The 20,921-nt window shown below is 40.6% G+C and overlaps 6 protein-coding genes across 6 annotated transcripts; 4 read left to right on the forward strand and 2 right to left on the reverse strand.

Moving 5' to 3' along the window:
* Positions 1–801: 801 nt before the first annotated feature.
* BCR41DRAFT_197185 (kinase-like domain-containing protein) lies at positions 802–4,183 on the forward strand. Its single transcript, XM_022019855.1, has 6 exons — positions 802–998; positions 1,116–1,171; positions 1,613–1,812; positions 1,914–2,370; positions 2,521–3,513; positions 3,655–4,183. Exons 1-6 carry the CDS (start codon positions 950–952, stop codon positions 4,144–4,146), a joined length of 2,247 nt encoding a protein of 748 aa, XP_021876508.1. The 5' UTR covers positions 802–949; the 3' UTR covers positions 4,147–4,183.
* A 91-nt stretch (positions 4,184–4,274) lies between these two features.
* Positions 4,275–5,592, forward strand: BCR41DRAFT_362736 (RING-box protein 1). Its single transcript, XM_022025772.1, has 5 exons — positions 4,275–4,475; positions 4,934–4,961; positions 5,073–5,123; positions 5,253–5,323; positions 5,469–5,592. Exons 1-5 carry the CDS (start codon positions 4,359–4,361, stop codon positions 5,565–5,567), a joined length of 366 nt encoding a protein of 121 aa, XP_021876509.1. The 5' UTR covers positions 4,275–4,358; the 3' UTR covers positions 5,568–5,592.
* Positions 5,593–5,942: 350 nt separating this feature from the next.
* On the forward strand, positions 5,943–11,810 carry BCR41DRAFT_425907 (hypothetical protein). Its single transcript, XM_022030648.1, has 5 exons — positions 5,943–6,825; positions 6,950–7,429; positions 7,526–7,688; positions 7,835–9,357; positions 9,471–11,810. The coding sequence occupies exons 1-5, from the start codon at positions 5,977–5,979 to the stop codon at positions 11,772–11,774; spliced, it is 5,319 nt and encodes a 1,772-aa protein (XP_021876510.1). The 5' UTR covers positions 5,943–5,976; the 3' UTR covers positions 11,775–11,810.
* On the reverse strand, positions 11,385–14,512 carry BCR41DRAFT_197263 (kinase-like domain-containing protein). The gene is made up of 13 exons (XM_022019857.1): positions 14,414–14,512; positions 14,054–14,277; positions 13,907–13,971; positions 13,747–13,816; positions 13,523–13,629; positions 13,344–13,422; positions 13,163–13,273; positions 12,984–13,065; positions 12,814–12,906; positions 12,520–12,700; positions 12,275–12,424; positions 12,068–12,172; positions 11,385–11,977 (listed from the first exon to the last, which is right to left on the reverse strand). Exons 2-13 carry the CDS (start codon positions 14,187–14,189, stop codon positions 11,885–11,887), a joined length of 1,272 nt encoding a protein of 423 aa, XP_021876511.1. The 5' UTR covers positions 14,190–14,277; positions 14,414–14,512; the 3' UTR covers positions 11,385–11,884.
* A 484-nt stretch (positions 14,513–14,996) lies between these two features.
* BCR41DRAFT_197248 (hypothetical protein) lies at positions 14,997–15,531 on the forward strand. Its single transcript, XM_022019856.1, has one exon. The coding sequence runs from the start codon at positions 15,175–15,177 to the stop codon at positions 15,454–15,456; it is 282 nt and encodes a 93-aa protein (XP_021876512.1). The 5' UTR covers positions 14,997–15,174; the 3' UTR covers positions 15,457–15,531.
* Positions 15,532–17,646: 2,115 nt separating this feature from the next.
* On the reverse strand, positions 17,647–19,559 carry BCR41DRAFT_362752 (ATPase, V1/A1 complex, subunit E). The gene is made up of 9 exons (XM_022025773.1): positions 19,473–19,559; positions 19,263–19,353; positions 19,068–19,121; positions 18,945–18,971; positions 18,720–18,802; positions 18,453–18,609; positions 18,185–18,345; positions 17,976–18,063; positions 17,647–17,864 (listed from the first exon to the last, which is right to left on the reverse strand). The coding sequence occupies exons 2-9, from the start codon at positions 19,317–19,319 to the stop codon at positions 17,802–17,804; spliced, it is 690 nt and encodes a 229-aa protein (XP_021876513.1). The 5' UTR covers positions 19,320–19,353; positions 19,473–19,559; the 3' UTR covers positions 17,647–17,801.
* Positions 19,560–20,921: the final 1,362 nt, after the last annotated feature.

A 20,921-nucleotide genomic window follows, 5' to 3' on the forward strand; every position in this document is an offset into this window, starting at 1 on the left:
AAGAAGGCTGTTGTTCGGAAGTGAAACATTAATATAAAAAAAACATACAAATATGTAAAGACATATTGTATACATTTATGCATCATTAGCAAGGCGTTAGATGTGGGATAATAAAATAATAATGACAATAATAATATTTTTATCAGGAATTTCGTCCTGACAATGATATGCTCACAAAAAAAGTACAGCAAACCATATTATGCCATGCCATTGAGATGTTGTACAGGATTGTAGATATATTTTAATTATTATATATAAATGTACATGAATAGAAACTGGACGATGTTCATTGTTTATTCACTTGTAATCAATTCTCAGCATGGATTGATGAACTAGCAGTCGACCTGCTTGGATGAGAGGATACAGGACATTATTTCAATTCAAGAGGTTAACTCCAACCTCATCCGTCTTATGAAGACATATATATCTCTTTATTCGTCACGTTTCTCTCCTTCGCAACATGCCCATTCACACACTTTCTCTCGCTCTTAACGAACTTGCTTTGTCCTGTCATTATCAAATATAGTATTCGGGACATATTGACAGTGTCAGCTACAAAAAAAAGTTTTAGCAAAGCGACTAAAAGGGTTGTGAGCAGCTGTAAGGACAATGCGGTGAGCTCAACTCGACGTGACATGTCTACATCTAACATTAAATAATGCTTTCTGGAAAAGTGCTTTTATACTTTTCAAAGGCACAGACATACACATGTATACATTCTTTCTTCTCTCTCTCCCGCTTCCTTTTTTTTCTCTTGTCTTTATTTTTATTCTACTTTTAATTCTTGTTCACGTTTATCTTCACGCCCTTTTTGCATTCTTTTCTCTTTTTTCCAGTATTCATCGCCCCCATTCAAGCAATTTTTGTATCTCCAAACATCCATTGGAGCACATTCAGAAATAATAAAATATAAACTCATCAGTGTCACGAGCAGCAAAGAATTTTCGTCATGGGAAACGGCATGAGTAGAGATCCGGATGACATCTTTGACAATGAAGGCATGTTTGTAAACTCAGTCAACATACTTGTTCTCATTCCATCTCACTGACTCGAACGAAAAAACTAACCGGTAGTACGAAATAAACAATGAAAAAAATGCTCATGGCTATAAAAAGTCAACCTTTTCCACTTCAAATTACTCCGAGTAATCGGCAAAGGATCTTTTGGCAAGGTAAGCTTGAATTTTCATGTAGCGATAGTTCAATGTCTCAATGAAAGCGGAGGAAGCAAAGGGAACATATTCTACTTGTATAGAGCTGCAATTGTCCCGACTAGACTGCTGAATAAAAAGATTATTTTTGGATGGTTATTGTTGTTGGGAAGCAGCGAGCCCCCATTTAATTTTGAGAGAACAATTGCGCAAACCATAAAGGGAGAATCATGTCATGGTCGTACGAAAGGAGAAACGTGGTTCCACAGTTAAGCGATTATTACACTTGTCGTTTATGACCCTTTTGAACCATAATAAAAAAAAGACGCTTGTTCATTGACAAGAGAACAAGAGGAAAAGAAAGAATAGACCCTCAATCAGCCTGATTAGAATGACACAATCTGATATCTGAGGCAAGAATTCCTTTTTTTTTTTTTTTTTTTTTTTTTTTTAAAACTCTAGGTTCGCATGGTAGAAAGGCGAGAGACCGGCAAGCTCTACGCACTCAAATACATCTCAAAAGCACAAGTTATCAAAATGGATGCTGTACGGAATATTATTCGTGAGCGACAGATTCTCGAGTCGGTAGACCATGCATTTGTGGTCAACATGCGCTTTGCATTCCAAGATGATGAGTACATGTATATGTGCATGGATCTCATGTAAGTTAACTGTCATATCTCTCTGTCTTAATACATTTCTGTTTATGTAAACTTTTTTTAATTCACGTTCTTACTTTCATAATTGGGTCATGCTTGAATAGGATGGGGGGCGATCTCCGTTTTCATATGAATAGAAGGACATTCGGCGAAGACGTTGTGCGGTTTTGGATTGCAGAGATCAGTTGCGCTATAAGTCATCTTCATGAACTTGGGATTGTACATAGGGATATCAAGCCAGACAATATCTTACTAGACGAAAAGGGTCATGCCCATATTACAGACTTCAACATTGGCTGTAAACTAACTCCTGAGAAACCAGTTTTGCATTCACAGTCGGGGACAGTTGCATACATGGCTCCAGAGTTTTTTAAAGGAAAAGGATATGGTACAAGTGTGGATTGGTGGGCGCTAGGTATCATCTTTTACGAATGCATCTATAACCAACGCCCATTTGTGACAGAAAATATTGGTGAGCTCAAAAGAGCTATATCGAGTCAGACAATAGAATATCCAGTAAAGAGCACCATTTCACGAGAGTGCGTGTCCGCCATCCAAGGTGTAAGCCTCCGTAATGTTTTTGTTTTTTTGTTTTTTAGAGATATATTTCGTGACCTGTTGAAAAGCGCTATTATCCTAACCCTTTTATTACTATTATTATTACGTTATCAACTTACGGAATGATTTTTGAAATTTCATCCGTCTTACTAGTTCCTTACAAGAGATCCTGCAGAGCGTTTAGGGGCTATGGGGGGTATGGATGGCATTCGATACCAACCATTCTTCCTTGCAGCAGCTCAAGAAGCACATATGAATATTGATGAATGGTGGTATATGCTCGAGAGAAAACAACTTACACCTATATTCCAGCCACCTGCCGAAGCCGCCAATTTCGACGCGACATATGATTTAGAGGAACTATTATTGGATGAAGATCCATTAACATATCGGTCGACACGTAAGAGAGCTCAGAGACTTCACCGGGAAAGAGAACAGGCTCTTAGGGATGAAAATGCACGGCTTAAGGCGGAGCATGAGGCTGCTGCACGGGCAGCATTGGAAGCTGAGGCTGCTATGGAAGCAATGAATAAGAAACTTGAAGAAGGTATACGAAAGGCTAGGCTCTCTTCTTCTTCCTACTCTGGAGCATTCGCCACCAACACATCAAATGCGGCCTCGCCACCTTCATCCCAGCAACGCGCCACACTACCAGCGGTCGCCAAAAAGAGGTCGATATTACATTTGTTCGGGAGCGACAGTCATAATGTCAATAAAGGATGCAGTGAAAATGGAGAGACCGGGCAGACCACATCGCTCCAGACGCAGTCACCGCCTATACCCCAGCCGCAACCACAAAGCCATCATACAATTTCCCAGCTGGCCAGACAGACGCAATTTCAGTCTATACCCCTGTCGCCTATCGATCCTCCTAATGGAAGCCGTGAATTTCAAACACCTCCAATCCCGGCACTTAGGTTCCCACCTTCACCGCCACCATGCCATTATACATCATTGCCAGTAGCATCAGAAATTCGGAATGTCCCTATATCTCAACGATCCTTAGACACAAATAACTCGTTAGATCATCATCCATCTTCATATTACCGCCGCTCGCCCCCGAACCCACCTCGTCCGGACTCTTTTTCTATTGTAAAGGGGTCCAACGGAGAAAAAAATGGGACTACTGGGTTAACAGGTGACAAGGTATTCAAAGGATTAGGAATAGAGTCGGATGCAACTGCTATTTGCGTTGCACGAAACAATCAAAATGAATATGCTGCGTCAACTCATGTGGATACTTCTTTGGCCTCGCCTTTGCTGCCCGCTGCCCTGATTGGGCAACAGCAACAGGAGCCGCAAGAGCTTTATGCATCAACAGCTGCTACTAGCGCAGCAATAGTGGTTTCTCAGCATCCGTTCCAAGCAGCACATCCTCAGAAAGCTATAACATCACCTGTGATTATTCCAACACCTCTAGATCATTCAGTCTCACGGCATAAGCATATTCCTCTTCAACAGTCTCAACCCCAACCTCTACCTCAAGCACCCCATTTGCGGCAGCAGAGCTCTCATCAACAACTACAACCGAGAATCGGAGGAGGACTGAGGAGACCTCTGTCACCAACGCCAGCTGCGATGAATATTGCAGCAGCAGCAGCAGCAGCGACGCTTTTAGCAGACATGTCTGAAGAAGAAAGGTTCGATTACATGATGGATTTGATCGACCGCGAATTCACCACATTTGACTACACTGTTTATGAGAGCTATCATGGGCTGGTGGACCCTGTTACGATGTCTGTGGGAAATCCACCAGAATGGGTTCGAAGTCGTGATTGAACTTTTTAATAAATTTTGGTGGCGCATGAAGGAGACGAAAAACATTCTTGTCGTACGTGTGATTAATGAGCACGTACACATGACATTAGATTGCCACATTAGTTTGTAAAAACGCGTCGTCCTTTTCTTGACTTTGCCTCTCACTTCCTTTCTTTCCTATATACTTTTATTCCCTGTAAACATTTTCAAAGCTATTTGTCTATTCAACAAACATGGCTGATATCGAAGAACCAATGGAAGTTGATACTCAGGCATCTACTGCCGATGTTAAAGGCAAAGGCAAGGCTAGCAAGGACACCAGTGGCAAGAAACGATTCGAAGTCAAGAAGGTAACAACAATACAATATAACAACAAGAGAAGCTAGCTCTTTTTTTTTTTTTTTTTTTTTTTTTTTTTTTTTTTTTCAAATTAGCATAGGTTTCAGCAGGATGTCGATGACATTGCTTTCAAGATGGATAGTTTCGATTCTTATAGCAAAAAAAAAACGAATAGTAGTCTCATGACTACTCTCCTTTCTACATTCACTGCTTCATAACTTTGAACCGTCAGCTGGCAAATCATATGAATGAAAAAAAAAAAAAAAAAAAAAAAAAAAAAAAACTCCCTCCTTCCATCATTCAAGTCTGATTGCGCCTTTAGATGATCATGTGATCTGTTTTTCATCAATGCATGAAAGCGAGCAACCCGACATTAAGCTTTACACAAAAAGCAAAAAGCAACAGCAACAAAAAAGTTAGCAATTTGTTATTGATCCTTCTGTTCCTTGTCTGTTTATTGTCGCCTTAGTGGAATGCAGTTGCTCTTTGGGCTTGGGGTAAGAATGAAATATACTTTTGTTACTGCGGACGAGTATTTCATGGCTGTGCACTTGCTCGCCACACCAGGATTAACGTCTATTTGTTGTGCTCCCATGTCCAATAAATAGATATTGTTGTTGACAACTGCGCCATTTGCCGTAACCATATTATGGATCTCTGTAAGCTGCCTCCCATTTGAACTGTTTATCCTTGTCACAGTTTAAATGTACCTTGCTTACAATGAAATTCGGCAATTGAATCATATTTAAATAACATGCTACCTTGTCAATGAATCTTGAATTCCATAGGTATTTCATGCCAAGCCAACCAAGCATCTGCCACAAGTGAAGAGTGCACTGTTGCATGGGGAATCTGCAATGTAAGTAAAAAAGAATCTCTTGCCCGTCACAGGCCAAAAGAGCAAAACTGATTCTATCATATTTCTGTTTGATGGTCTCTCTCTATTCTTTTTTTTTCTTTTTTTTTTAAAAAAAACCCTTTTTTTTAATCATTACCAATGATAGCACGCTTTCCATTTCCATTGCATCTCAAGATGGCTCAAAACTCGACAGGTCTGCCCATTGGATAACAGAGAATGGGAATACCAAAAGTACGGACAGTAAAAAAGCAATATTTTTTTACATGGAAAAAAAAAAAAAAAAAAAAAAAAAAAAAGAATAAATGCAATGAACATAATCAAGGAGCTCTTTTATTGTTATTATTATTATTTCGGAACTGGATGCTGTAGTAAAGAAACGTATGTGTTGAAAGATAAAGTGGGAGCGCTCAAAGGTTGTTATGCTTTGCGTAATGACATGACGACCTAAGTCAGGGTCACAAATATGCATTGCCCTATTGTGAAGGATAATGAATTGCGGAGAAGTCTGTTTCGCCCCTGAGCAAGCAACATGCTGAAATTTGACACTCAAAATCATGCAAAAGTGGAGGACCATGCGAGAGATGTGACCAGTGCAAGGGACGTCTGCACCTTCCGCAGCCCTTTCTTCGTTTTCTTACTTTGTTTCCCACTTCATGGAATGCAATACGATCCCCATTGGTTCATGGGACACCCATGCACTACTCAATGAGAGTTATGCCATTGACGGATTCACACCTCGACCATTTCTTGTGCACGAGAGCGCACTATTGCGAGACCAACGTATGCTATCAGCGTTTAAGGTTCTGAGCGACGACCATATTTTACAAACAAGGCCTTTGAATATTACCAACACCAATTGTAATAGCATTAATTCCGGTCAGCCTTTCAAGAGATTTATGATCTATGCTATTGATAATGGTCTAGATGGGATGGTCACCGGAATCCAAAACCAACCATCTATTCAGTTGTCTGGGAAGAACAGGATGCAGGCCAAACGAGCCCTAACTATGGTCCTGTTGAACATGAATGTAGATCCTTGGATATTCAGTCACGAGTCCGAGCCCGTACCATTAGGTTACAATCCCATCATGTTATTTCAGGAAGACCAAAGTAAACGATTGATCAACATTTATCTTGATATGCCGTCGCCTCGAGCACATGATGATCCATACATGGACCCCCATGAATTTTTTGCTCAACATCAACAACAGCAGCCAAAAAAATCGATTCATCGACTTCTTGAACGAGTTCTACAACAGGATGCTCCTAAGGGAATGAGGACCAAGTTATATAACTACCAAAAGAATTCACTGTGGAAACTATTGCGGCGTGAACTTTGTATGGAATATATCCTGGATCCGACAATCATCTCATTAAAGGACATGAGTATGCCTCCACGAACTTACTATATCCAACTTAACAACAATGAACCACCCATCATTTCAAGATTGCCAAGTAAACGATGGGACGATATTCCTGGCGGTATCATTTGTGAGGACATGGTAAGTTATTGTAACAAATAGAACAGGAAATGAAAAAAGAAATCTTTTATCCAAATTAAAATTGTACGGAAATTTATTTCGACGTATCTGAAAAAAAAAAAAAAAAAAAAAAAAAAAAAATTAGGGAACAGGAAAGTCTTGCCTGTGTATTGCGTTGATTATGCAGACTCTCCCCCAGTTCAGCAAAGCCCCACCGACGGCTACACAAATCTATTGTGAACTTTATCCTCAAGGTTCCTCAACTTCTGCAATATTGATTAAGGATGGTCCTGCCTCGTTAGGTACCTCCGATATTTTGATGCCTTTAAATGCACCAATTCCTACCCTCCGAGAACTTGCAGCAGCAGCAGTAAAAATGAATGGGATTGAATACAGACGAGCAGGAGATTATATTAGACCACACACTATGGAGTTGTTAGAGGAGATATCTGTGTATTACTATGACAAGGCTTCAACTGAGCTACAGATGATGAGCAAGCCCATAAAGTCATTAAGAGCGAATCAGCTTATAGATATACAATCGCTTGAGGTATATCTTTCAAGCGCTACGTTGGTCATCGTGCCGCCTGATTTAGCAGATCAATGGTGTAATGAAATCAACAAAGTAAGCGAAGTGGTTCGATGGCTGATTACCTATTGGCAATGATTACTCTGAGACGCTCTAATATTATTTGATGATTTTATATTTTGGGATAAATAGCATACAGAAGACTTTGCTTTAAAGCTTCTTCGAATCGATCCAGATAATAGCAAGGCGATCCCTGAGCATACAATATTAACTAAATACGATATGGTCCTGATTACTCAGACTCGGTTCGCAAAGGAATACGAGCCCGGTGTCTATTCTAACAAATATACCAAAGGTATCTAAGTGTATTTACAATTTTACTATTGCGCTTGATTATATCGCTGAAAATGATATAATACGGGTGCGAGACCTCAAATAAGTGAAAACTTGACTCTTCTATTAATAACTACCGAAAAAAAAAAAAAAAAAAAAAAAAAAAAGTTAAGCAACAATGTTGTTGTAGTGCGGTTTATAGGACCTGCCGCTGTACTAATGAACGTAATGTCTCCCCACTAATGCAAGTCCGATGGAAAAGAATCATTGTGGATGAAGGCCATAGTATGGGCATCAAATTGTCTGACCAGGTGTTATTTGCGGAAAAGCTTCATGCGGACCGTCGATGGATCTGTACAGGAACACCGACCTTCAACCTCGCAAACTTGAAGGCATTTACGTACCATGATCAAGCCATAACAACGGTAGCCACAACGACAGCTCTGTCAGATAAAGGAGATCTGGATCGCCTTTTGACGATTATGAGATTGTTCCTGCACATTCAACCATACTATGGCAATAAGACTTTATTTACAAAGGCACTAGTGAGATCATTAGAAGAACATCATAAGCTCAGTACAGGGTCTGCCCCTGGTGACTGGTCCCTCGAGAGCCTTAGTAGCGTTTCAAGGCTAAGGTATCTGATGGACAGGATCATGATCCGGAATCGCCCTGAGGATGTCAGTCGAGATGTACGCCTCCCACCGCTGTACGAGAGAGATGTTGGTCTTGATCTGGGATACTACCAAGTATTGACCTTCAATTGCCAAGTAGCATTAATTCAGGCAAACGCTGTGCTGACTGAGCGTGAGGATCAGGATTATTTTTTCCACCCTAGTAATCGCAAACATTTGGCGCGAGTAATTGAAAATTTAAAGGATGCATGCTTTTGGTATCCAGGAGACGACAAGTATAGAGAACAATTGACTGAGGCACTTCTAAACGTTGAGCGCGCCCTACAAAAGCATGAGGAGACAATTGGAGGCAAATATCTCGAAGCGGATGTCCAGCTATTGAAGAGTATTCGCGAACACCTCAAAATGGCCCTTACTGATCAGAGCTGGTGTACTCTCCAGCGGACTCTGGAAGTCGGATACAACTGCTGGAATATCCCTGAGGCCATACAAGGAAGCTATGCCATCATTCCAGCTGTGTCAGATGCTGATACTTCATTTAAGGAATCCCGTCGTACAAAACTCAACATAGGGTGGAATGGTGGGTCAATGTCGAGACAACTCCAACAGACAGGTACGCTAGAGTCAGAGCAAGTGTGTATCATGTTAGGCAAACAGATTAGGGATCTTCGGTTGAAAGTGCAGGAACAAGAACAGGAGCAACTAATACCAGCAAGCCACCAGCCGATCATCATTAATCTCGACGCACCACAGCCGCGACCTGGTGCGATAACCGATGGTGGTAAGCCAAATAGAGACCCATCACATGAAAACGGGACCAATGGTGAGGAAACTGCAGAAGAGCTCAAGCTTGTAATGACAAAGGAGAGGCTCTCGCAATCGACTATTTTGTCGAGTACATCTAGCAAACTCAATTACGTAGTCAGTCAAATCCTGCGTCACCAAAACTCTGAGAAATGCATTGTCTTTTGTCAGAGCCAGACAGCCATGTATTATATCTACGAGTACCTTACATTGGCTGAGGTTCGCTGCCTCATGTACCACACACATGGCATGGTGAGTTTTTATTATTGCTATTGTGTTGAAATCCAGCAATTGATACCGAATAACCTACTTGATATCACTGACAACCCTCATATACTGCATATGCCTTGTATGTCCATATAAAGAGCCAAAAAGAGCGATCAAACAACATTATGACATTCAACACCAATGAGACTATATCAGCTATTATCATGAATACCAAAGATGCTGCGTTCGGCATTGACCTTTCAAGCGCGTCTAGAGTCTATTTTGTATCCCCTGTGTGGCAAACAGCCACCATGCGTCAGGCTGTCAAACGTGCACACAGGATTGGACAGATACGCCCTGTTTATGTGGAAACACTTATGATCAAGGGTTCATTTGAAGAGGCCATATTGAACAGGAGAAAGGAGATTGATAGTCAAGGTGAAGGGCATATGGATATTTCCTTGCCACCATCGTCTTCGACCACGTCATCAGCGACTTTATCTTCTCTATTAACAATATCCGCCAGGCTATATAAAAACAAAGCTGTAGCGAAGAATATGAAAAAGAAGGCTGGAAAAAGCTTACTTGACGACAGCAAAATGATCAACTTCATTAGTCATATTGGATTCATGCCCCTGCACAAAACTGAAAGATCAATTACACTTACCTCTAGCGAGAGAGAAGAACAAAAAAAACAACTTTGTTTAACCAACGAACCAAGCCTGGCAGAGTACTGGAGAACCATGAGGCCAACGTACACGACTGAGGAGGACCATCAGGCATTTGTGGCAGATGATAGGCATTACCGTGATCAAGCTTACAAAAAGAGTTTAGAGATTCCAATGGTATTCCCAACGAGGCCGCTTGAAATAGCTGCTCAAGGGCAATGGAGACGAACACAAGATCGACATATTGTTTCTGTAGTAGGTTCTCTAGAGGGAGCTAGCCAAGACTGGACAGAAGAACTGTCAGAGGGAATCCGAGGTCGTCTGCGATTTCGAGATGTGGAAGATGGCGACAATGAGGTGCCAAACGATAACATAAAAGCAGCCTCTGTGGCAACAAAGCTTGCACAGGTCCAACAGTATCAGCCATACCCAAAGACGGATCATGATGTTGTTGTGGACGTGGATCAAGCGCAGGTTGAGCCTGAATTTATCGACTTGTCATCATCGCAATCTTCCACCGATGATCTGATAATAGATCTAGATCCAGACTCAGATCATGTCATGTCGGAACCCAAATCAAATGTTAAATTTAGGCTCGATCTCCCCAATTCAGCTCGTCTGGTTCCTGCAGATGAGCAACTGCATCGGCAGCGATCGCCATCAGCTAACATATCAACATCAATGTCATTGTCGTATGAGGAGCTCTACCGGGAATCTGAAGAAAAGCGTAGGATAGCAGAGGGAGCAGCAGAAGAAGCCAAAAGGCGAGTACAACTGCTGGAACAACAATTTGAAATGTTGAGAAGAATGGCAGAAGGACAACAGTCTCCATCCATATATCTTAAACAAACTTCGACATCATCAGAAATACCAGAGCTACCTTCGTCTTCATCTTCAATTTTGACTTTACCCTACCAAAAGCATCATCCTACAGTGGGACTGAAAGTGGAGACAGAAATGGACGCCAAAGTCAATATTGAAGATACTATAGGATACAACCTCGTGGCGAAGCATGATCTCGATGACCAAAAGAAGGAGCTAGGCTTACCAAAGCCTGAGGAACCTGATCACTATATCCTTTTTGAATACGATGATGACTATGTGAGGAAGAAAAAGGAAGAGGAGGAAGACAAGAAAGACATCCTCATCAATAATGTCATCAAGAATGAGCTTGATTTCAAATTCGAGGTTCACAATGATTCTAAGGATATAATATTTTCATTAGTCAAAAAGGAGGAAGAGTCCGAGAGCTATTCAGATTTGGCTTATGATAACCATAACAGAAGCAACAGCAACAATAACATTGGTAGCAGCGGTAGCCACAGCAGTAGCAGAAAAGGAAACATCAGTAACTATGGCAATCATGAAGTGGACAACAAAACCATAATTCGAATGATACCAGAGAAAATGGAATCAGATGTCATTATTATTGATGACAACAGTCTTTTCCACAGCAAGGTTAAGGCTCGTTTGAAGAGCGAGGCCAGCGGTGTTAGTGGTCTCACCAACAATTACGTCAGCAGTAGTAACATCAATAAGGGCTCTAACAAAGGAAGCAGCAGCAAGCTCTGGGATGTTGCTGGCACTGATTTGAAAAAGGAGAAGGAAGAAGGCTTGACGGCCACCACTGTTTATTCAGAACCAAGGTGCATAAATGGTACCAAACGTGAAGCCAACGAGCCTTTGGATCTAATTCATAGAGGCATCGTAGATATGAAGTACACCAACGGCAGTAATGTCAGTCATGGCAAAGCAAGCGACAGCTCGCATCCTAAAAAAGTACGTTTTGTATAGTAAGCTATAAAAATAAAACAAACTTTTTCATTCATTATGAAGAGGGACATTATACTATAACTATCGAATATTGAAAAACGAGAAAGATGCAAGAGCAAGAAAGTCGTGCTCTATGGGTTCATCTGTAGATGAATTGGATTCTCGGCATCTTGCAAGGTCGCTACTAGTGCTTTGAACATTCGCTTCCATTCCAACGGATCGCCCTATATAAAGATTGCAAATAAGAAGAGATAGAGTTAAAAGCAAAAATGGCATGGCATAACACATCATAGTATGGTAGTTGGAAAACATACTCTGCTTTTGTCAAACATCACGAGATGACTCTCAGTTCCATATGGAACAACCTTGACCTCTCCAGTCAGAAAGCATCTTCTTTGATCAGTTGTTGATATGGTTATCTACACATAAAAAAAGAAATGGTAAACGTATTTAAACGTATTTAAATGGTCAAATCGCTTCTTGCTGAATCTTGAATTAACTATTTTATGCTTTTTATTTACCTTTTGAAGATTAGCATGCACCGTATGAGCAACTAAGTTGCAGACCATTGCGTCCGCGAGTGCATCTATGATACTCTCAGGGCCTGAGTGTGAGAAAAACCTTGTCAATCGTTCTGATGAGAATACTTCCATAAAAGTCGCCTCTGTAAACTGCGTCGCCTATCGTTGAAATTGTATAACATATGGTGTTAAAGGATCATTATTAAGGGATTTACTTTTTTCAATATTTATCGATATTCACTCACTGGCTGCGATAGTTCGAGAGCCTCGTCTTGCCACGATATTGCAATTCTAGTTCCCAAAGAGCTATCCGATGCCCTTTCGTTATTGCGAGCCGGTTGTGATGAGGCATAATTACGAGCGTCAAACACAATGCTTTGGCTTTGATCGAATCGTCCTGTGTTTAAAGGCTGGGAGTAAGCCACGCTACAAAAAAGGAAACGAGTAAAAGCTGTTGATAAATATGATTTATCATTTAAAGGTATCGATCACAGTTGATTGACTTATCAATATGTCCTATGAGTATACTTAGCACGTACACTGGTGAACAAGAGTCACTCAGACTATCCATAAGGATCGATGCAAGTTGAACAGGATCATGTACAAGACCGTCTTTCATCAAGGGATTTGATCTGAGTATTTAAACAAGATTAATACACGCTTGCTGAAACATGACATTAACTTATATTCATAGAAGAGCGGCTCTTACCTCATATACCACTCGTCTTTCAGAATATGCCTAATTGTATATCGCTTCGAAGGATTTATTCGGAGCATACCAAGAATAAGAGCTATATATTATACATATCGGAAGAGAGCGAAGAGGAGGTTCAATTCCCTTTTTTTCCCTTGTTCAATTGCTCTTCGATTAATCTGTAGAAAATTTACTTCTCACATGTCCTTGAAGTTTGTCCCATGGTTCATGGTTTGGATTTCCATTACTCTCCTGATATTGCCGAAACTCGTCACTCTCAGCAGATGGAAGTTCCCAAGGTGTGTCTATGGGAAGGATGTGTCAGCACGAAAACTATATAAAAAAAAAGGGAGATCTATACTAATTGTGACATACTTCCAATCATCATAACATAAAGAATAATCCCACAAGACCAAATGTCTACAGCATCGCCACAATACTCCTCTTCAAGGACCTAATCTCATCATAAAAGGCGATTTTGCGACTTCATTAGTTTCCCAACCCCATTGCACATGAGTTTTCTTCAAAGCTTTTTTTTATCTTTTTGACGATACCTCTGGCGCAACATATGGTGCACTTCCGCATGGCGTTGTCAAAGGCCTTGTCCGTCCTCCATGCTTGAACACAGTTGCCAACCCAAAATCTGAAATCTTGAGTGTTCCTATGTAAGAGGCACGATATAATCTTATATCGTCAATCCTTTAATCCTAATTTAAAAAAAAAAAAAAAAAAAAAAAAAAAAAAATTGTGATACGATGATTCGATGATATCCACTTACCCTTGGAGTCTAAAAGGATATTTTCTGGCTTCAAATCGCGATGCGAAATGCCTCTACTATGTAAATATTTCTACATGTAAATAACATTATAGGGAGTGTGAGAGTAATGCTAACCGACACTCCTGGTTGACAATCGTGATCACTATCCTTGATACCATACCACTCCTGCGATTAATTGCATGAAATAGAGGTGCGCCACATCTTCCTGTATTCCACGATCAGGCTCTAATCGATGTGAATTCGACAAAGGTTACATTTGTTAATCACACTCCAACGGCCTTTTTTTTTCTTGCTATTTCGCTCTTACCAATTTTGTCAAACAACTCTCCGGCAGCAGCATATTCGACAAAGATATAGATACACTCTGGTTCTTCTCTAGACTCGAGAAATCGCGAGATATTAGGATGCTTCATACTGCGGTGAATAGTCAGCTCTTTCTGCATAGGCTTTGTGACGCCTTCTGAAGGGTTCTTTGGGATGATTTTAACGGCTGCCTTGACATCTGTTTTCTTGTGGGTTGCCAAACGTACGCTATGCACATATGTAGACAATTGGATCGGTCATTCAAACCAGTTGATATTGGCGTTCCTCTCCTTCCTGTTACATACTTCATGAGGAAATTAAGAGTGAGAAGTGGTTTATAGTCATACACTGCATAAGCCCCTACACCTAAAGTTTCGCCCAATTCATAGTCTCCAATCTCTTCCGCCTTGGTGACAGTCTGCGATGCCTCTGGTAGGGTTGGTGCTGAAAGGTGTTTGTACATGCTAAAAGTCCTAGCAACGAACTTTTTTTTTTGCAAATGTGAATTTTGAAGGAACGAATGTCTAAAGGCGCCTTCTCCCCTGGGGTTAGTGGCTTTGCCCCTTCACGCCACCAATCATTCATTCTTTCCATTCTTAGCATACCATTCGCGGAAATTGACCCAATGCTCCAATGGAATCGAGCTGAGGAGAGAGATGAAAATAAGAGCTCTGAGGCTGTAGTTGTGTTAGACTTCTCATTTTTTGAAGAAGGCATAAGAACTTTTATCTTTAAGCGCCACTAATCCTCTGATCAGCTTCCCTTTGTCTACATGTGCAACATAAAGTCAAGGACAGGAGCAGTACATTCTTGTGAAAAAGTATGTTTGTTGCACAAGAAAAACGCTTTCCACGGGACATCATTATATCAAATATGTCTTGCAGCATAGTGCATTTGTCTGTTTGACTTGTGTCTCGTGCTTCACTTCCATGAATTCCATCTCTATTCATCTGAATTCTATTGCTTCATCTTTTATTCTTTTATTCTTTTTCTTCATTACTATTACTCTTATTCAGCTGGCCAGCGCTTCGCTCCAACTATTTTTTTTTTTTTTTCCTCATTCATTCACACGTTGCTAGGACTCAGACGCAACCCAAAATAGACCGTCAGTAGTGTTGTAGTCCAATGACCCTAATGTCAGACCAAGAAAATCCTTCGAACTGTCCTGAACAAGCGAAAAAAACGGCTTCGGACACAAATGCAACTCCGGCGGATGATGAATCAACTTCACCTGGAGAACAAGCAACTGGGAGCTCTTCATCTTCTCGACCTGAATACCCATTGCTCGCTAATAATGCTCGTTGCTGCCGTATTTGTCTTGATGATGATCCGCATGGACTCTATTCCCCCTGCCGATGCCGAGGATCGATCAAATTCGTCCACAGTCATTGTCTCACTCGATGGTAAACAAAATCAAAATCAGAAAGAAAAAAAGAGATTACAGGGTGAGGGGCTGTAAAGTGGCGTGAGCAATCAAATTTTACAGCGAAGGAGTGAAGGAAGAATCCATTTGAGTGTGTGTGACCAATGGAAACCCTGGCAAAAATTGGTGCTGCACATTCACATGGCCTAAATTCAAAGAAAAAAGATGAGACGTATTTTGTATGGAGTAGATTTTGGGCTATTACCGAACCACTCTCCTGCTCACTCGCTTGCTTAGTTTGGATCATCTTCATCTTTCGTCCCCTAGTAGAAAGTCTGAGGATTGTTTGATCTCATTTTCCTTCTTTTTTTCCACGACGTACTTCTTCCTTCAATAGGAGAAAAAGTCTGATTGCCCATGGTCGAGATGAATCGGCAAACTCTTGCACCATGTGCGGGTTCAACTACGTTCTCAAGAAGCGTGCCCGCTTTTATGAGCTTATTTCGTATAGAGGTAGAACTTTTGTAACATTTGTTTTGCCCATTGTATATGGATGACTATATGGATCTAAGAAGCAATCTTGACTAAACTTTCTCTATCCATTATTAATTTTTAACATAGGCGTACGAATTGCCATTACAGTCCTCTTTGTGCTTGTCATGCTTTTTCCTTCTGGCTATGTCATGAAGATGTGCGTTCTTCTTTCGGGAAACCAGGATACTCTTGGGGCAACACCAACGACTTATTTCCAGACATTGCGCGATATTTCTTCCAGTATGAGCGAGATGTCAGTATTTCCAATATGCAAAGTAACCAGCGACAAATTATCTTTTCACAGGCCTTCCCCGTCCCTCACTGACGCCGTGATTACAACAAAGACCAAAGCAGGAAGTAAGAGGAAAGCCAACAGTACTCCAACTAAAGCAGACTCTACTATAATGTCTTCATCATCACATTTCATTTCACTTTTTCCAGGACCATATGCCCCTCATATCTCGAATTCGAATATGCATACGACATATCAGCAAAGTAAAATTGTCTCCCAAGGTTCATCATCGACCACGGCGTTCATCAATTCTGGAAGCAAAGAAGAAACAAACAAGCAACGAGGTAGCAATAATAATAGTAGCGACAGCAGACATTCACCGCTGCAGGGGTCCTGGGCTAAGATTGCAGCTTGCATCGATATTATGGGCTCAAGTCAGTTTGCAAGCATGCTGCTGCACTCGTTTACCAATGACCGCATCATGCATTTTTTGCTGTGCCGACTCCAACATCTGCATCTTGGATTTTTTCTATTGGGATCCGCAAGTAACGTCTACATGGCTTGTAAGATGCTTTCGGATATGTATGACTTGATCATTACGCCGCCTCATTCGCGATTCATCAAGAACTTTTTCTTAGTACAGGCTTCCATCTTTGTTATTTGGTTCTGGTTCTCATACAACTTGATGGCTTTCCGGGCATCGGCCACAGAGGAGGAATTTATGAGCGAACTGCCACTCTGGGCATTACGATGGATCAACGTCGGCGTCGCTATAGTGGATTTAAGCTACCGGTAATTTTATTTTTGTTTTTTGTCAAGAACATCCCAGAATAATTAACTCTGCTCGGCACATTCTCATTATCTTTTTCTTCTTTGCTACAACTATGACTTGAAGGCGAATCTACAATCGATTAGGGAAATTGAAGGTTGAGGAGGAGCTTTTGGATATTTCAGATGTAGAAAAGGTAGAGAAGATGCAGCAGAAGGCCTGGTTGCATCAGCAGCAACGATTCTTGCACTTTGGTCAAGAACAAGGGCAGTATCTTCTTGATCAATTTATGGCTTTAGAGGTCAAGCAGTCAATCCTCAATGGTGCTAATGCAGCAGTTGATGTTGTTTCTGATGTGTACTCCAAAACGAACATATCTTCCTTTTCGCCTATTCCACAGTCGTTAGCATTAGCCGTTAATATGGTAACGACTGCCGGGTCTTCCATTAGTATTAACAGTACGAATGGTAGCTGCGCTTCAAGTGAAGAGGAGCCGTACGTTCAATCCGCTGAAATTGGTCTACATGAAACCATTCAGGGAGAGTGACCCGTATGACAGCTTGATCGATCCAGCTGATCTTTTCATACCAGATGCCTCTTTCCTTTGTAATAATATCAGTTTGTACATTAAACCTCGCCGATATTTTTAATTGTTCGTAAACATCCTATAGTTGGGAATCATGGTATAATTTTGAAGTCAATTTTTATTTTATATTTCAGCTAAATAATCAATGATTCAACTTGTCGTTGGTTTGGCAGAAGAAACTGGTAAAAAAAAAAATAGACTTTAGCAGTAGAAAAACGACGTGTAGAGATAGAAGGGATGATTATATATTGAGCAAAATGCTACTTGTCTAGTTGAAGAACTTGCGATTAGGAGACTGTCCAAACAACATGGTCCTGACATCAGGAAGCATCTATCAAATCGAGAGAAAAAAAAAATTGATTGATTGAGAATATTAGTTATCATATCTGATGAATTGAAGATCTGAATCTCGCCAGGATATGCCCATCATAAAACATCATACATTTTCTTCGAGGATAGCAAGACGAGCCTCGGGGGTATTGTCACACTTGATGCGTCCGCCATTTGCAGCGACAATCACGCCTCCAGCACTAAAGAATACATGTAATTACAAGTGAAATATCGGTCGTCATTAATTGTATATATAATCAATGTCTAATTTCCCTTTCGTCATTAGCAATTCATATTGTCGTCTAAAGGCTAATTTTTTACCTGTCACCAGGAAGGTAGTCATCCAAGATCTCGACATTAACGGTTTGTTTAGTAGCCTTCTCATAGCGCTCTTTTACATCAGGCAGTAGTCTCTCGACTAGTGACTTGTCTGCCTTTCGCACCTGTACCGTGACATCAGACTCAAGGAGGCGGAAGAAAGCCTACGATGAAAGAACAAGGAAAGTTTAGTATAACAGAATCACGAGCAGAAAAGTAGATATTGTTATTCACTAAACCCCATAAAGCTGTCTTTATCTCCTAACGTTACCTGGATAAGGGCTTCTGATAAGAATTTTTCATATTTGGAAGCATCCTTGGTAACTGCCAAAAGTCGCTTCCTTGCTTCGCTGAACAACTCATCCAGCATCTGTTGACGAGTTACCAAGAGAGTTAAGCGCGACTTGTTGATATTGTTGGATTGTGCACTAAACGCAAACAAAAAAAAAATAAAAAATAAAAAAGGGAGACATGTTGGGTCAATGTGTTCTGGTCATTTGTCGAGCCTAAAGACAACGCATGACCATCGTTCATTTACATGCGACGCTGAACATCAGCCTGCTTCACTTTGCGCTGAAAACCAGCCTCGATATTGACAGCTTCCTGACGAACAAGCTTGGCCTGGAGAATTTTGTGGCGCAACAACCAAAATGGGAATACATCAAAACAGGGGGACTTTTGTTATTCCCCATGCTTTGACACCATTATCATAAAGTCCACTTAACATTGTCCCAGTCAAAAAAAAAAAAAAAAAAAAAAAAACCTTTTCGATATTGAACTCCTCATCAGCCTAGGTATTTATGGTAGTAAAAAGAAAACTGTTGTTAAAGCACTACAGTGGAGACGAAGTCATATAATATTGAGTAACATCAGCATGCAAGGCTACCTTGACTTTGATCTCGCGAGCCTTCTCAAGAGCCTCCTGATTGATAAAGGCAACCTAGAAGTAATAAACGCAATCGATTTTTTTTTTTTTTTTTTTTTTTTTTTTTTCACTTGAGTGCTTTTATTATTGCGCAGCGTTGGAATTGGATGAGAAAGATATTGAGAAAGAAGACGCGCTATTTCCTTTCCTTCATACCATCTTCTTCATTTCGTTGTAGACCTCCTCATCGTTGAGTGCTTTATTGAAAGACATTGTTGATTTCTTAGGTTATTGAAGTTGGTAGTGCCTGTGTAAAAAGTAATGCAGGCAATATAATGTAATGTCGGTCAGTATGAATAGCAAGAGACAAAAAAATGAGCCCTTTCTAGTATGTTTAAAATGACATTGACTTGGATAACGCCGTACAGGTGGAAATGTAAAGACGAAGGATTGGTGATGGTGTTGAAATACAAAATGAAACTGGCAACCAAAAGACGAAAGTAATTGAAAGGGGTAGATCTAAAGCGCGTGCGCTCGGTCACATGTAACTTAAAATTCAATCTTTCAACGTCATTGACTCTTAAGGGGAGAAGTCAGCTGATTTATTGCTTAGTCTGTTTGTATCCTTCAAAATGCACACTTTTTTTTTTGCCTATCATAGCTTTACAGCCCAGCTCCTTCCACAGGACCATAAGCCCTTCTTCGCACTCTTCGAACGCTTGAACGATGGCCAAAGGAAAGAAGGAGCAGAGAGATGATCCGGGTTTAGTGAGGACATTTGTTGCTCGTGCGCGTAATGTTTTAACCCGATTGATATAAACTTATTATGTATAGAGAAGGGTCTTTATTTCAGGACAGATGGCATCTTATATACTGTGGCATCGTCTGTACCGCGTGAGTAGTACTCTAAGTCATTGTATATGCTATATCTGTTCACATGGCGCAGTGCGCAAGCTTTTGGGCCTCCGAATGGCTCAAGGCACAGGAATGAGGTAAACCAGTAGAAAATCAAACCTGATATATTTAATAATGAACTTGAAATGTAACGAGACAAGAATCAGGATCTTTATTTCCATGATAGAAAAGAGTATTTATATCTCTTTCCCATTGCTATATGCCATGGGTACTAATATCAATGTAAATTGGCTATTTAGATAAAAGGATTTAGGTAATTATGGCGCAACCAGATTATGCAGTACACCCTTTCAACATTATTTGGATCAGTAGCGTCACAACTCAGTTGAAGTCAACGAAAAGGTAATTTATTGAACCAAACGTTCTTTTTATTCGATTTCTATTTTCGGTTAATTAGGTATCTGACGAATGGCTGTATTTCTGGCCAATAGTTCAAACGCCTGAAGTACAAGGGATCTTTTCAGAGGATCATGACATTGATATAAAGCTTGATCTTTCTGTAATTGAAAACTTTGTGAATTTGAACAAGTTGGACAAAAACAATCAAAAGATAGCTCTTCTACCAAAAATGCAGTTATCCTCTGTATCTTTCACGAAGGGTGAACTAATCAATAACTTCTGGAAGAACGAACGACTGAAAAGAGAGCTCAATGCGCAAATTGACAGCTCAGAACAATATAGCCTGAATGATATGCAGGACGCGTTCAGTAATTCGAAACCCATAGGGTTTATCGTGACTGCATTCATTTCAACTGTTGGAAGTCCGGTCACTGCCCGCAGGGGACCATGAGGGCTAAAAGACAAGATCATAGTGATGTCCCTGGATGGCATTACCAATCATATCATTGACTTTCGCCGAGCTGGCTTTGATTCTGAAGAATACCACGAATATGGGTATGCCTTGACAAGCTCTATTCGAACAGATGGGCTTCACGTTCAATTGTCGGCCTACAAACTAAA

The sequence above is a fragment of the Lobosporangium transversale genome, assembly GCF_002105155.1.
Source record: "Lobosporangium transversale strain NRRL 3116 chromosome Unknown BCR41scaffold_57, whole genome shotgun sequence".
Classification (NCBI taxonomy): domain Eukaryota; kingdom Fungi; phylum Mortierellomycota; class Mortierellomycetes; order Mortierellales; family Mortierellaceae; genus Lobosporangium; species Lobosporangium transversale.